We start from the raw sequence: 17,571 nt of genomic DNA, 5'->3' as shown, positions 1-17,571 counted from the left end.
GTCCCTAGTTTTTCCAATATGTTGCTTTTTGCAAGTTTTATTTTTATTTTTTATATTTGCTATGATCTTTTGTTGGTATGTTGGGATGCCTGTTGAACACAATAAATGCAGTTGATTTTTAAACCTGTGAATCGTGCTGGGTTTTTATTTGTGTGTGTGCGTGTACGTAGTAGATTGTGGGGACCAAAATATGTCTTTAACCAACAGTTTGAGGACATTTTTGTGAAGTGAGGACATCTTGGCCGGTCCTCACAACTCAATACCTCTTTTTGAGGGTCAAGACTTGGTTTTAGACTTTAGGTTTGAATTGGGTTATGGTTCAGGTTAGGGTAAGGAATAGAGGTAGGCAATCATTTTTGATGGTTGGGGTTAGATGGAGAGGCGAGGAAATGCATTATGTCTATGGATGTCCTCACAATTATATAGGTACAAGTGTGTGTGAGCTGTCATTTATCCACACATGTTTTAATTGTTTTACAAAAAAAGGGGGTAAAGACATTATTTCCTGATGAAGTTGTCAGATCACATTTATTTACCGTACATGCATTCCTGAATAGAAAAATAAAAATAGTGGGGGAATGTTGTACTTGTCCGACTTCTCAGAAAATCTCAATGAGACGCCTCAAATTTGGAGTTTAAACGATGAATTCTTTAAATTCCTCATTCCTGTTCCAACTAGAGTAAAATAGAGTCTCCATTAAAACGCTAAATGATGTGATGATGTTGAACACTACATGTACGTTTGTATCATGGGGGAGTGGCAAAAAAAGACGCATCAATGTCTGTGCAGACGAGATGACATTTATTAGAGCGTGTGTAGTGTATATCCTCACAAGTGATATCTCCCTGTTATCGTGCTAATAGATAAGGAGGCCACGAGTCTGCACTGTATGCTGAGTGTGATAGCTGAGGAATTCCAAACGTTCAGCAGCCACTGCACCCGTGTCGTTTGGAGAGCAGACTGTGGCTGGGATCCTGATAAGACTTCATGCAAATCAAAGGAAGGCAAAGCAGATGCAGGACAGTCGGCTAAGTAATCTAATAAAGAAAGCAGGAAATGGATGAGGATCAGCAATCTTTGGGTCAAGTGTACCTTGTGGCATTACTAAGTAATAAGGGCTCGTGTGTGTGCAATAGTACGCTAAAGCAGTGGTCCCCAACCTTTTCTGTACCACGGACCGGTTTAATGTCTGACAATATTTTCACGGCCCAATCTAAAGGTTTAGCTGATAAAGACAAAATAAAATGACAAGAAAAAAACTGTGCAATTTTCTCCATAATAATAATGAACGTAAATCTACTGTGTAATCATGTGCAACTTTATTAACGGTGTCCGTAACGTCGCACCAACAACAGAGTTGTAAAGTAAGATGGATGTAACAGACGGAATCCGGCCACTTTTCAAAATAAAACATAATTTTCGAAAAAAAAATAAAAAATAATGCAAATTTTTTTCTTTCGGTACCAAATGACTCACGGCCCGGTACCAAATGACCCACGGCCCGGTGGTTGGGGACCACTGCGCTAAACGATGAAAACTAACTAACAGCATCAGCCAATGCTAATACAGATGAAAGAAGAACATGTTAATAACTTTCCCATCCCACAGTGAGGAATTCGCAATGACAAAGCAGCAGAGGTAAAAATAAATAAATAAAATAAAATAAAATAAAGTTTACTATCCTCTTCCTTGCCATGAAGTCATGTGGTGAAAAGTTGTTGGCAGTTCAATATGGCCACCATATGAGCAAAAATTCTAATCAATATGCAGCAGTTTCATGATGTCATCTTCTTCACTGGCCTGTCCAAGGAGACGAGTGTCTATGTCATTGCCATGGCGACCCTACATAGAATATAAGCTGGGAGACCCCTTATGGATGTACAATTCTTGTAGGCGGAAATGATGGCATGTGCCCGGGAGGTGAGTCTCTTTATGAACGCTTAACAACACTGACTTTGCCAGACATACTGTACACTTCTCAAAAATGTCACAATGTTGTCCAAAAGTTAGTTACTGGTCTATATTTTCTGGTACCTGCAACGTAGAATTTAGGTAGCTGACATTAACAAAAATACTTTTGCAACATTTTTATGGTGGTATGTATGAGATTAATATCACATTTAGTGGGCCTAAATGAAATGACTAGTTATCACAATGCATCATAAAAAGACATTGTAAAACAAACTTCAGACTATGATGTTTTGAGTTGTGGGGCGTTCTTAGGTAGAATTACTGTCAATTGGATGGCGTGTTTGTGTGTTACGTACAGTATGTTACCTTTACCAGGCGTAAATCTAGCGTGCAGTGTCACTTCAGCCCACCTGAGCTGCTCATAAAAGACAACCCAATGCGACTATTTGCCTTTTGAGAATAACAACACAAAGTGACAGGTTTTCAGAATAAATCATACACGTAAAATGATGCATAGTGTATATACTAGGGGTGTGCCGAAAATTCAATACTCATAAGAATCGCGATTCTCGTTTGGTACGATACAGAATCGATTTTTAACTCATTCACTGCCATTGACGGCTAAAAACGTCAAAAATTCATTTGAACTATTTCCATTAGTTTAACATTTATTTTCCTCTTTTGTTAACACGAGTATGAAAAGCTAGAATATTTTTTATTGTACATTTAGAAAAGATATGAAATTTGTGATTAATCGTGAATTAAGTAGTGAAGTCATGCGATTAATTACGATTTAAATTTTAATCACCTGACACCCCAAATTTTTTATTATCTTTTCTTTTTCTTTTTTTTATTCATTCACTGCCATTGACAGCTATAAACGTCGAAAATTCATTTGAACTATTTCTATTAGATTAACATTTTTTCCACTTTTATGTGAACCTAGAATTTTTTTTCATTGTACATTTAGAACAGATAACAAATTTGCGATTAATCATGAGTTAATTAGTGAAGTCATACGATTGATTACAATTAAAACATTTAATGTTTTAGGGCCTGTCGCCCCTAATTTTTAATAATCCTTTTTGAATGATTATGATATATTTATGAATTTATGCCAGTGAATGAGTTAATGTCCCCAAATCGATTTTATTTAAATTATTTTATACTGTCTTGCCTTTGTCTGTGTGTGCCTTTATTTGGAGCGCTGTTCATGTTGTACCCGATTTGGCCACTTAGGGGCAGTGCTGTTCTATGCGGTCTGATACACTGTTAAGTTGTAGCCACATTAGAGAGTAGAAGGAAAAAGTCACGATCAATTTATTCCAATAAAAGTTGTTTTTTCAGCGTGTAGCCTTTCTTTTGAGTGATAAAAGTCCCGCGAGTAGCGCGCTAATTAGCATTATTAGCGAGTCAGACTGGAGTAGATCATTACGATTCCTTGCGCATCTATAGGTTGAAGCAAAAATTATTGTCAATCAAATCATTTTGAATCAAAAAGTGTTCTTAATCAAAAATCGATTCGGAATCGAATCGCAGACCCAAAAATCTGAATCTAATCGTGAGACATTCAAAGATTCCCACCCCTAGTATATACAGTATGTGGCATTGGACATGCGTGTGTGTGTGTGTGTAGTGGGGGAAGGGTTGATCTCCAAGGCTGTGCTCACGCTTCAGTGGCATCACTTCTACAGGCTCGTTCTGACACCACGTCTTCATCTGATTGTAGGCCACACGGTCCCTAAGGGACAGAAAAGTTGATGTTCGTACAGTACGCTATGGTCTGTGCTATGAGTGCAAACTTGGCTGCACTTCATTAACATTGCTTTGACTGTACGTAGCAGTCAGAGGTTAATAGGAATGAGTTGGCCTTTCAGTCATCAAATGGAAGAAACAAATAGACTACTGTGAGTCTCTGGCTTCATTAGATGGTCAAATGGAATGCCATAACCTTGGCCAGAAAAGTATTATCACTTTTGCTTGAGACAAAATAGACATAATACAGTTATCTGGTGCCTTCAATAAGATTACACAAATATATTTGTGCTAATTTGATGAAAAATGTGTCTCAAGGAGGGGTTAGAAAAAATCAATTCGGCAATGTATCGCGATATTAAAGCGCAATTCTCGAATCGATTCGATATGCGGCCGAATCTATTTTTACTATTCAACAAAAAGTCTTACTTAGGGTTAGGATTCACACATTAAGCATGGAAGAATGTTCTATTAATGGAACATTAAGCCTTAATATTTCATTTCAGTGCTGTTCAAACGTGAAACAGACTGCAACCTGTTAAATGTAGTGGCTCAGTTATAAGCCTGAATTTTCAGATAAATAAATACATTTTCATACAAATCTTACAGTGTACATGTACAAGTTTACTGATTAGTATTTTCTAGATTTTTGTTTTTAAAAAAAATCGCAATAATCAATTTATAGATTTGTATAGGGATTAATCGGTATCAAATCGAATCGTGACCTATGAATCGTGATATGAATTGAATCGCCAGGTACTAGGCAATTCACACCCCTAGTCTCAAGAATAAAATAAACTTGATGTTGAAAACCAAGCAGATTTGACAATATCACACACTGAGTCAAAAATGTTTTTTAAAGTATATTTTTATTTAAATAAAGATTTGAAGATGAAAAATAGAGTATGGCAATAACAAATACAGAATTGAGTTAATAATTGAAGACATTATTGTCAACTTCACTGACATTCTTTTAAACAGGCAAGGAAAGAAAGCCTATTTACAGAAAGAAAAAAACAAGCGAGGGAGCAAACAGATATTTTTTGGGGGGGAACGGAATGCTCTAGAAACGAGTGTGGAATTAGAGGTGCATTTGAGAAGTTGTTCCAACGCCGTTCTCTCGCGTGCTACTGATGGATGCCTTTCAAATCGGGGTCTTTAATAGCAGACCACGTCACCTTGGCCGCGGCTTCCGTCTGATGCTACAAATGAAAGGTGATGCACCCGCTCGCACAATCATCCCTCCATCTCCGTGCTAGACAGGAAACCCTGCGCACTGTTGCTAGGCAACATGTTCAATTCCAGTGTTCTCTATTACCCGACAACTCCGGTCTTCTTGGTGCAGACCTACAAATCATCGGGTCCTCCATTAGTTTAGCTGTCAACAGACGACTCAAGTGAATACAAGAAGAGCGACAGCTAGCGAAAACACTCAAGATGGCTCGTAGCAAGGAGAAATATAAAGACACTTTGCAAATGTGTTTTAGGGAATTTGAAAAGGAAAAGCGGGGAAAGAAAAAGATGAAAAAGTCTTTCTGCAAACAGGACCAGCCTATTTGAGTGTTTCTGCTCCTTCCCCCTGTTAATCGGCATCAGCTCAGGACTTTTGTGTTAATGCTAACAAGGCAAAAGGAGACGTTGTGGATAACAGAAAAATGTTGCATAACCAGCTACAGGCTAAGTTAGTGAAAGGAACCACGCGAAAATGGCGTAAACAGGAATGCTTGATGAATGTTGCTGGGATGTGGATCGCAGGCGTCTTGAGATGATGTGCTCACGCGCAGCACTTAAATCAAAGCTTACAGTTAATGCCGCCTCTACACTGGAAGACTCACGTGAGCGCTGAGTCACATCTCATCCCTTGAGTTCATCCTCCCACTGCCTTTGCAAACGAACACTCTTACTTGCTACTTTCGACACTGCCAGCCTTAATCCAAATGAAAAAAAACACAGCAAAGGGACAGCAAGGGAATCAGTCCTCCAAGGACCGCTGGGCTCAATGTGCGCCATTCACATGAGTAAGCATGAACAATGCAAAACCACAACGTTGAGATCATTTCCAGAGGCAAAGCATTATAGTAAGACATTTCACCTTTTCAGGTAACATATTGTAGAGTATTAGGTACACCTGCACAACATGAGCTTCAATAAGAAAAATGTTGATTGTCATTGTCTGACTCTGAATTATTCGTTTTACGATATATCATGTTTTGTAGAACTAATCAAATCACCCAAAAAAAAAAAATCTTGACAATAATATGTTTTATGTGACCTCACTGGTCTAACATGACGTTCTGATTAATAATGTTACATTTGTGGAATATGACTTGTGAAGCAAAATCCAGCCGTTTTTATTAGGGGTGTGCCCAAAAAAATAATCGATTCCCATAAGAATGGCGATTCTCATTTAGTACGATTCAGAATAGATTTTAAATGCCCCAAAATCTATTTTATCTAAATTATTTTATACGGTCTTCCCTTTGTTTGTGTCTGCCTTTATTGGGAGCGCTGTTCATGTTGTATCCGATTTGGCCGCTTGGGGGCAGTGTGGTTCCACGCGGTCTGATACACTGTTAAGTTGTAGCCACATTAGAGAGTAGAAGGAAAAAGTCACAATCAAAGTTGTTGTTTTTCAGCGTGGAGCAGTTCTTTTGAGTGATAAAAGTGCCGCGAGTAGCGCGCTAATTAGCATTAGCAAGTTAGGCTGGAGTAGATCATTACGATTCCTTGCACATCTAGATTGAAGCAAAAATCATTGTCAATCAAATCATTTTGAATACAAAAATCGCTCTTAATCGAAAATCGATTCTGAATCGAATTGCGCAACCAAAAATCGGAATTGAATCGAATCGTGAGACATTCAAAGATTCCCACCCCTAGTTTTTATCCACCTCAGGGGGCGGACATTTTGTCACTTGCTGTTGACTGAAGATGACATCAATGTTGCTCAGGGCTCAGGTGACTACCAATCACAGCACACCTGTTTTCTGAAGCTGAGCTGTGATTGGTCGTTGCCTGAGCCCTGAGCAACTGTGATGTCTTCTTCAGTCAACAAGTGGCAAAATGGACGCCCCCTGAGATTGACAAAAATGGCTGGATTTTGCTTCATAACTCATATTGATCAGAATGTCATGTTTTTGTCCAGAAGGAATTTAATAACTTAATTATTTTTCTCGTACAAATAACTTTAAAAACGAATTTCTCTACTTGCTGTCAACTAAAGATGGCATCACCTGTGCTGAGGAAGTAGGTAACGACCAATCATGGCTCACCTGTTTTCTGGGTTTGGTCAGTAAACCGAGCCATGATTGGTCGTTACCTACCTCCTCAGCACAGGTGATGTCATCTTCAGTCGACAGCAAGCGGAAAAAGTTGTATTTTAAGGTATTAATTGTAAAGTTACCAAATTCATTCTGGACAAAATATTAACTTTTTGCTGCTGAAAATGGCTCAATGAGTCGAGCGTCCCTTTCAGGTTGACTTCCACTTTAATTATACTTGTTATAATCCCTCGAAGGGAAATTAAACGGAGACTCTGCCGCATATTTTTGTGCCGCACACCACACACAACCAAATGGCAGACATTCAGGCATGCAAGCCAAGAACTAAGGTAACCACTATGAATCAACGTCTCATTTTTGCTACATACTCACTAGATTGCGCAGGTGTACCAAATAAAGTGTCTGACGAGTTGACGTCGATACCTTCCAGACAGATGGATAGCGGCGGCACTAGAATTTCAAAGGGGTGATAATGAAGGTAACGCGTTTAAATGCAGCATTCGCCCTATCCACTTTGCTTGGATGACCTCCCTTACAGCAACCTTGCAAGGAGTCGGGCTTGTTGATGTGTCTCAGCAGCAAATGATCAGTATAGATAGGGACAAGTGACGGGGATTTGGGGTGAAGAGAGTCTAATCTATTAGAAACCCACATCACTGGGCTGAACCGTCAGCAGTTCACTTGTCCTGGTCTGCATCCACTGTGTGTTCACATGATGGTGCAGCTCTTTGACTTCTCCTTGTTGAAGGTGGAGGAGATGATCTCTGTCTTACTGGGCAGGTGTAGGAGTCTCTTGGAGAGGCGGCGAACTGGACTGGGCTTGTCGGCCGGCTGGAGTTTGTTCATGCAGGCCAAGGCCGCCGCACGGAAGACACTGTGGATGCTCTTCTCCGACGTGAAGGCTGAGCACTCCAGGTATGCCTCAGCTCCAAGCTGCTTGGCCCAGGAACAGCCCTGCCGGGAAGGAGGAACGGCATTGCTTGTTGAGGCTTCACATGATCGCGGTTGTTCGTCCGTTCGCTGATCAGTGAGTTTGGAAAAATGATCACCGATTTGATCAGAAGATGGAGCAATATACTGGATCTGTTTAAACAACTTTTATATTTGCTCTACAGTCAACCGCCACCATTCGCGTGGTGTAGGGACTGGCCCGGCCCAGGAATGGTGAAAAGTCTAGGGATAGACCGATTATCGGCTTGGCCGATATTCAGCATTTTGACGAATATCAGCATCGGCCATTTTGAAGAATCATACAGCCGATAATAGATCCATTTAAAAAAGTGTTCAGGGGAAAAAAAAAATCTGGGAACTAATTATTTAAATTTTCATATATGCTTCTGACCCTGGGAACTCTGCACCTTCTGTTTTTGTTTGTTTGTTTGAAATTAAAACTAAGATAAGTAAAATTTTAATACCTCAGATATTTTTAAATTTAAAAAAACTTTATTTACTGTAGCAAACAATAGGGAGCTATTTACTTAAGTTTTTATTTAACTTTTAAAGACATGCTACTGCCCCTGGAAGATCCCTAAACTTTTTGTTAGATTTTGAAAACAAAGAATTTTTTTTAAACTCCAATTTACAAGTAACAATTTCCTTACGATGTTCAATAAACAAATGCTTAAAAATTAAATAAAAAAAAAAATGAAAAAAAAAAGAGCTGGACTGTATTTTATTTTTTTATGCCAATATCTTCCCTTTTAGTGAAAATGAATATCAGGTCCAAATATTGGTTATCGGCGTCCTTGACTACTAAATATCATATCGGCCCTGGAAAAAAAAAAAACATATCGGTCAATCTGTAGAAAACTCGCGTATAATTGATGCCAATTGAAATGGATTGGGGGGGTTAAAACCCCAAAAATTAGAAAAATAAAAAATTTAAAAAAGGATAAAACTTGAATATAACATGTAATGACATGAAATAAGACGTGACAGATTGATCCTACCGATCCGATATATGTAAAAAAATAAAAATAAAAATAAAAAGTCCAGTTGATCCTCACCAACACACAATGGAAGTAAAGACAGAAAAAAGGGAATTAGAACACACCTGCTCATGGGATATTGGCGTCTGTTTCTGATTGGACAGCTCCATGCGTGTGCACACGTCGGTGCGCAGGTCTGTCTTGCAACCTATGAGCAGGATCCGTGTGCAAGGGCAAAAGTCCTGAATCTCTGCTTTCCACTGCAAAACAGTTTGTTTTTGTTAGATGGGTGACATAAGGTGATGATTTGGCACATTTCATCAAATACAACTTTCATATTAACAGTGTAGCAGTGGTTACCTTCTTCAGCGCACTGTCAACTGAGTCCGGTCTGCTGATGTCGAAGCATAAGAGCACCGCATCTGAGTCACTGTAGCAGAGGGGCCTAACGTTGTTGTAGTATGGGGAACCTTGAAGGGAAGAGTGGGGTACAAATTTCCCATCGGTGTCATCATATCGAATGTATTAGCGTGCAGGCAATGCAAGACACAATTGTGGCTACGCATTAAAAAAAAAAAAAAGTCCACTGCCTGACCTCAAATAGATTCAGATGACTCCTAAATGAGGTCATGAAAATGGTATACTGCAAGCAGCTCTTGCGAACGAGACGACCACCACAACAAAAAAACAACACATTTTTGATCATTCTCTATTTTGTTCTTCACATCGATCATAACTAAACATTTACAACCACCTAGTGTTGAATCAGGTAGATAAAACAGAATGATAGCTACCTAGAAGCTATTTTTAGCCTCAGGAATGCTCCTGTGCTAAAAGCAGTCTGGCAGGATGTCCGCCCTTCATTGTCATGATTCTGCCCCTCACACAACAGATTTAATTTCCAACACTTTTCCTGAGGGTTGTAAACAATATTTCCTTCTAAATAGGAGGACAGAGAAGTATATCAGAAATGGATACTTTGCATATGTTTATAGCAACAACAAAACTCGGCCTCTGCAACGTAACACAACTTATACAACTGTCAGTCTCTCCAGCTTCACATAACACCTGAGGAATGATGTAAGGCCTGAGAAAGAGGAGGCAGAGAAATCGAAGAGGAGAACAATTTCTTACACCCACTATGACCCAGCTACACACATTAAAGGCCCCTTTAAACCAAACACAAATATGAGACAAATGTGCGCTCTCTACTGCCAAGACAAAAATGAACGAGGTCACATATACATACGAGAAAAAAAGCGCAGATTTGTGACATTATAAAATGGCAAATTAGCAAGAGAAAATAGTCAATTTCTGAGCAATAAATGTATCGTTTATGAGAAAAAATCTCAGAAACTTGCAAGAAACACACGTAGCGTTCTCGGATGTTTGTGCCAATACTTTTCGGTTAAATAATGAGATAGTAATTGCTTTAGCAAATTGATGTGTTGAATTTGCTGTTCTCAGTCCTTCACTTGCATTTACCTAAAGTCTGCTAGCTTCTGATCGGTTTGTGTTAGTCAGCTGATAGTGGGTCAGGAGGTGATGTCGCTGTAGCTTGCCGTGTGTAACAAGTCAAGTTTAAAAATGTTGAGTTATCCAATCTGCCTTTTCATTTTATAAAGATTGTTACATTACCCACCAACGAATCTTCACGTTGTCTAGCACCTGGTGGTCAAAAGCCAGCACCTCGTCCAGACTATAGGTATGTACGGAAGAGGATTAGGGCCAGTGAAGAGAGAAAAAAATTGTTTGGCAGGCTTCTCACTTTAAAGTCAGGTTTCTGACTTTAAAGTTCACTTTATTCTCAGAACTAAGTGAGAATTCTCACTTCAAAGTCAGAATTCTCATTATTAGCGCTACTATTATTCTCACTTTAAAGTCCGTATTCTGAGAATAAAGTCAGAATTCTGACAATAAAGTCAGAATTCTGACAATAAAGTCAGAATTCTCAGTGTGAATTCTGTGATTAAAGTCAGAATTCTCACTTCAAAGTCAGAATGCTGAGATTAAAGACAGAATTCTCACTTTAATTTAAGATTTCTCACTTTAAAGTGAGAATTTTGAGAATAAAGTCAGAATCCTGCCAAACATTTTTTCCCTACACCTCTTCAGTAGCTATGCTACGCTTTGCAAGGTTTTTTTCTCTCACAAATCTGCACGTTTATTTCTCGTACATTTATTAGTTTTTTTTCTCACAAATTTGTCACATTATGTCAGAAATCTGTTAAGTTCTATTTCTCGTAAATTAGTTAGTTTTTTTCCCCCTCTGAGTATTACACCCCCTCGAAAAAAAATTTTTATACGTGGCGGTGGCCCTAATACGCCGTCGTACATGGAGTAATAGAAGATGTAACATGAAACAAAAATGCAACATTACGGCCTTTTGGCCTCTTGGTTGGCCGCAATGTACACAGATTGCTACCAAAAGCAAGAATCTTTTTAGTCAGTAATGAAGTATATATAGTGAGTGGTGGAACTTTGTTGCCACTGTAAATATCTCTTATGTAATGCTGACAGACCAAAAGTTTTTGCTCATTGGGAATTGAAAATGAACACACAAAGGCATTATTCAGCTGCATAGAGCATAAGGTGCGAGGAGTTCATGAATTTGTTTCTTCACAGTGCCCTCACTTGTGCCTTCTGTTCTCATGATAGGATACGACACACACACACATACACACTTCCACCCCCTGCATGGCCCAGGCAAGCCATTCTACCCTGTAAAACGAGCCAACTGGCACAGGTCAACCTCCTCCGAGCAGAATGCCGCAGTCGATGCTGTTATGAAAGAAATCCATAAGGGAGTGGACGGATTTTACCTTATTGATCTTATTTACATAACACTTTTCATTATGTCAGTGTGCCATGCACTGCGTTTCACCTACTTATGAATTCAGTTGTCAACATGGGAAAGGACCACAAATCAAAACACCATCTAACACAAACTGCCCAAAGCTGTCGTCATAATAATAATAATAATAATAATAATAATAATAATAATAATAATAATAATAATAATAATAATAATAATTAGGGTTGGGCGAGTACCAATACCAGGTATCGTATCGAGCCGAAACAAGTCTTATTATAAGATACAGGTACTCGTGGAGGCTGTCGATACCAGCCACTGATATTTCAGGAAAACAAAATCTGACATCAAGTCATCATCTATAAACTATGGCAGTTTGACACATCTGTGAATTATTATCTGCGTCAGAAAGAAATGTCTTTGTTCACAATTTTTTGTCATTGTGCTAAATTCAATTTTACAAGTTTATATCAAAAGTACTTGAGCCAGTACTCTGAATCGGTGAGTATTCAAAAAGTGGTATAGAAGATCCCTAATATAAATATGGGTATAACTGTTTTGTTTTGATTATCGTTGACCAAGGGATGGTCATAAGAATGACTGAATCAATGAGGAATTCTGATGACTGTATGAAATTGATTGTTGATTAATCGTGCCTTGAAACACTATAGCCAAAAGAGGCACTGTGGATTTATTATCTTCAAAAAAAAAAAAAAAAAGGGGCCGACGTAGCTACATGTGTAAGCAACATGATTTGTCTAACGCTAAATGAACTGAAGCTTAGTTTGAAGGCCTTCCTTGTCTCCAGGCAAACTGTCTCTGTGAGAAGGTAAAACTAGTACCTCAAAAACGAACAGTGAATACTGATCAATCAAGTGAATGCTTGTGCTGAAACACAAACGCTCACAGGGGTTATGAATGAACTCATTCACTGCCATTGACGGCTATAGACGTCAAAAATTCATTTGAACTGCTTTCTATTAGTTTCACATTTTTTTCCACTTTTGTTACAAGAGTATGAAAACCTAAAAAAAAAATATTGTACATTTAGAACATATATAGAATTTGTAATTAATTGTGAGTTAACTATTGATGTCATGCGATTAATTATAATTAAAACATTTAATCGCCTGACACCCCTAATTTTTAATAATCTTTTCTTTAATTAGGGGCATCAAGCAATTAAAATGTTTAATTGCAATTAATCAAATGACTTCACTAGTTAACTCAAGATTAATCACAAATTTGATATGTTCTAAATGTACAATATATTTTTTTTTTAGGTTTTCTTGTTTTTGTTAACAAAAGTGGAAAAAATGTGAAACTAATAGAAATAGTTCAAATGAAGTTTTGACGTCAATAGCCGTCAATGGCAGTGAATGAGTTAAAAATCACTCAAAAAAATGATGCATTCTTACCTGATGTGTCCCAAAGACTGAGCTCAACACGCTGGCCATCAAGCTCCATCGAGGCGGTATAGTTCTCAAACACAGTCGGGACGTACGTCTGGAGAGGAGGAGGAGACCTTTATGTAACTCATCTTAAAATGAGAAGCTCGAATTGTACTGCAATATGGCCTGCATGTGATGACATGTATCGGCCATGGAGACATGTCATGATTAATAATTGTTCTTTGCTTGCAATAGGCCATATATACCTGATTTTATTGCCAGCCTTTTGGGTAGATATGTACGGTATGATCAAGCTGCATGTGGCAAAATAGAAGCGGTTCTTGTATAGATTATAGATATATGGTATAGATATCATGTTGTTCTTTGAAATCGTCTTTAACATTTTCAATCAAAACTGAGCATTATTATATTTGTAAATTGGCAGTGTTTTTATTGAATCTCTTTGTGCTCTCATTAGATATGGCTAAAATATACAATAGCCAATTTGCATTTGCCAAGTTTCGACGTAACACTAGATGTGTATGATGGAGTACGTGTTTTTTTGATTTTTTTTTAATCTATGATTAACACGTCTCCGCTCTAATCGTAGTCAAAAGGATGTCAATGCTGATCGCTGTTGTTGCTGATGCTGACGCCGATGATGGCGTGGTGCAGAAATAAATCTCTTACCTCCGGGTAGCAGTCCTTGGCCAGGACTTGAAGCATGGCCGTTTTACCGCATTGGACATCTCCAACCAGCACTAATTTGCAGCGCGCTACAAAGGGCTGCGGGAGGCGTCTCTCCTTCATGCTGATGATCAACGACGAGACAGACAATCAGCAGCGTACAGATGCAGACGGACAATTTTCTAAATCCACGCGGTGATGGCTTCGGCGTCTCTTTTCAGGCTTGGTGATAATGTAAGCGGAGCACTGCGGGACTTTTATAGCGTGACGCCAGCCAATGGGCGCTTAGCGTGACGTGTGCCTGCCCGCGCGCGCAAGAGGAGCGTCGTGCATAAAACGTCTCGACCCGCCCATCGTTTAGAATCAGGATTTCCACGTTTCTTATCATTCCAGTAGATTGACAAAGAGGAACTGCACCCACCCGGGAAAAGTGATGCATTTAAAAGTTGAAAGAAGGCTATTGATACCACATTCGATGTTCTCTTTTGAATTCGTTGAATTCATTGTCTGAATTCACAATTTATTATGTGTATTAAGGGGGAAATAGGAACACGAAGAATGACATGTCTATTGTTCCGGTTTTTCTTCCAACGGCAATGCTTCGAGCAAAGATAACACAAATCATTTTTTCTTTCTTTTTTTTTTACTTACTGCAGTAGCATTTTAAACGGGGTGCACACAAATTGTTGGCATTTTTTGTTGTTTTAAGCTTTATATCCATCCATCTATTTTCAAAACCCTTATTAATTACAAACATACAATAAACTTCCCTTAAGTTGACAAGTATCAAAGATATACATGTATATTTGAAGCTGCATTTAGCTGTTATGCTGCACACAAATGGAATAAGATGCCAATAGAAGTGAAGTCAGCCCCGAGTGTAAACCCTTTTGAATCCAGGTTAAAAACATTGCTTTTTTCCCCCACACAGGCCTACCGTTGATTAAGGTATTTAAAACATTTTTAAATCATATTGGGGGGGGGGGGGGGGTTCCCTTTTAATTATTATTATTATTTTTTAATGTTTTTAATTCCTTACGCAATTTTTTTTTTATTTGCTGTCCAATGTTTTAACATTGTCAATGTATGTTCTTTTAGTAAATTTTACTTTTGTTTTCTCTTCTTTGCTTCTGAATGCTGTTAACTACTGTGTTTGTTGATGCCTATAAGTGCTGTATTTCCTTCATCGTGTAAAGCACATTGAGTTGCCTTGTGTATGAAATGTGCTATACAAAAAACTTGCCATGCCTTGCCATACAAGTTATGAAAGAGTACACTATTGGAGTATTTCGTTACGACTGAACCCCCACAGAAAAAAACACACAAAACAATTAAAAAATAAAATAAAAATAGGCTGCATACAATACAAAATAATTAGCTAACAACAAAAGTCACACATCAGGCAACTTCTGCACATACAGTATAGTTAATAAATAGTGTCCATAGTATTGGTTTTGAAAACCTATATAGACAATGTCTTAAATAAGCACATCATGACTTCTCTCACCCACTGAATGAAGGAAGGTGCATTTCAGGTGGATTAACCTTTGAGCGAAGAGTTGAGAAAGTAACTGCATTTGTTTGATAGGAGCTTATAGACCACACACATTTGGGATGACACTAAATATTGCTGTTATGGGGTTAGTATCAATAATCCTATTCCTATTGCAAATATAAAGGGGAAACTCTAAAAAATTGCATCCACTTCGGCGTCCTTTAAAAAAAGCTTTTTGGACTACTATGTATACTTCTATAATGTGACTAATAGTATGTTTCAAATGTTTTAAGTGTCTGTATTAAAGCCCTTCAATGGACGTCATTGAAATGAGCATTATAAATGCTGTGATCAGTTCCTAGATCAGGACAACATAAAGTCCTAATAAACACAAATGTGGCATCATATCAAAAAATGGTTGTAGTTCTATTTCGTCCCTCCCGACCGCAAGGGGGCGGTGCTGAAACAGCACAGAAAATTATGCGGTCTATACTAGGACCAAATTTGCACTGCCTAATTTATGCGATATGTTATATAGAACTGGATGTTGGATGTTTCCCAATTGGTGACCTAATGCCATGTGTTTATAGAGCAAGTATGTGACTGCTGCTCAAACAAGGCAAATGAGGCCCAGTGCTGCCTTGCAATGCCAAATGTGACAGATGGCTCCATCAATCTGAAGCATACACTAACAGAGAATATTAAAGTGTCAACCATTTGAGAGGAAATAGAGCATGATGACTTGAGCACATCATTTGAGTGATCAGCTGTCATAGAGGCCCTTGGCTTTTTCAATGCCATAAATGTATAGAGGGTGACATCAATGTCATGATGCCCGCAACAGTGAATAATGAGGTAGTGACATAACTGTACTGTCTAAACTGTACAAAATGTTGCTGATAATAGCTCCTGGATGCAAATCAATTTTCTCAAACTTAACTCTTTTAACCCTAACTTTCATTTCGCCTTTTGTAACATCACTCTCTCACCGTCACACCACTGCCGGAATCTTAGACAATAATCTCACCTTTCCCCAACACATTAAGGTGGCAAAAGCAGCTTTTTATCATCTGAAAAACAGTGGCCACCTTCTCTCTCCTTCTCTGCAGCTGAAACACGCATTCATGCCTTCATCACATCACGCATACTGTAACAGCATCAAATAATGACACACCCTCTAATCTCCTCAGCAAGCTTCAATACTGTACTGTACATTAAAAACTCGGTCGTCTGCCTCCCCACCCATACCTGTGCCCATGACCACATCACCCCCACCCTACAGAACCATCACTGGCTCCCGATCTCATTGCATCAAATTTAATATCCTCCTATTCACCCATAAAGCCCTCCATAACCAGGCCCCCACATATCTTAAACACTTCAACCCTACACCTCATCCCTACCCTCCATTCATCTGACATTAACCTCCTGGTCATCCCCAGGACCAAGCACCGAACCTGGGGGGACAGAGCTTTCTCTGTTGCAGGCCCACCCTTCTGAATGTATTCCCGAACGACATCTGCAACAGTGCAACACAAGTGACCCATCCATTTTTAAAAACGAACTAAAATCACAGCTGTTACGCACTGCCTGTTAACCTGTAATAATCTACATCAATGGAAACGGAGGCAACATAACTCAACATCATAAAACTGTAACCCCCTCATACTCATCGACATTATCCACTTCTCTCTATAGCCTCACTTAAGTTGTGGACTTTTGGTTTACTTTTTCCTCCTTGTTCTCTTTGATTAATGTGTGTTTGTCTTTTCATTATGTCTGTCGACTTTTAAACTGTAAAGTGTCATTGATTTCTTTTAAAAGCGCTTCATAGATAAAATGTGTTATTAATATTATTACACCAAAAGAAGAAGCAATTATCCTTTATCTAAAATGAAAAATGAGAAAACAAGTACATATAAAGGAGTAAATAGTGAATCCACGAATAGTCAGCTGTCATTATTGCAGCACTTAAATATAGAAAATTGTCAGGAATGCACCATCTTTCCTGCGTTCACTTTGTTTTGGATATTTTACGAGTTCAGGCACACACAAAAAAAAGACGTTATATTTCCTTTCTCTTCGCATGTGGACTCTATATCATGGGTTAAAAAATACCTGTGATGCATTTAGAACTGGTGAAGCTATGTTGTCTTTCTCAAGCTCTTTTAATGTTTGTTGATTGGATATGTAAATATTCTTTATTATATTGAATACTTTCATTTATAATGTTCAATTCTATGCTCTGTTATACGTTTGAGAGTGTCCGTAATTTTTTCTCTGTATTAAATTATAAAACAGGTATTTCAA

The 17,571-nt window shown here is 38.4% G+C and overlaps 1 protein-coding gene across 1 annotated transcript; it reads right to left on the bottom strand.

The window, feature by feature from the left end:
- Window positions 1-7,001: 7,001 nt before the first annotated feature.
- rnd1a (Rho family GTPase 1a) lies at window positions 7,002-13,989 on the bottom strand. The gene is made up of 5 exons (XM_077548749.1): window positions 13,770-13,989; window positions 13,107-13,194; window positions 9,237-9,346; window positions 9,002-9,136; window positions 7,002-7,902 (listed from the first exon to the last, which is right to left on the bottom strand). The coding sequence occupies exons 1-5, from the start codon at window positions 13,887-13,889 to the stop codon at window positions 7,657-7,659; spliced, it is 699 nt and encodes a 232-aa protein (XP_077404875.1). The 5' UTR covers window positions 13,890-13,989; the 3' UTR covers window positions 7,002-7,656.
- Between the last annotated feature and the right edge of the window lie 3,582 nt (window positions 13,990-17,571).

Source organism: Vanacampus margaritifer, chromosome 1 (genome assembly GCF_051991255.1).
Source record: "Vanacampus margaritifer isolate UIUO_Vmar chromosome 1, RoL_Vmar_1.0, whole genome shotgun sequence".
Lineage (NCBI taxonomy): Eukaryota > Metazoa > Chordata > Actinopteri > Syngnathiformes > Syngnathidae > Vanacampus > Vanacampus margaritifer.
This window is presented reverse-complemented; position numbering and strand designations above follow the sequence as displayed.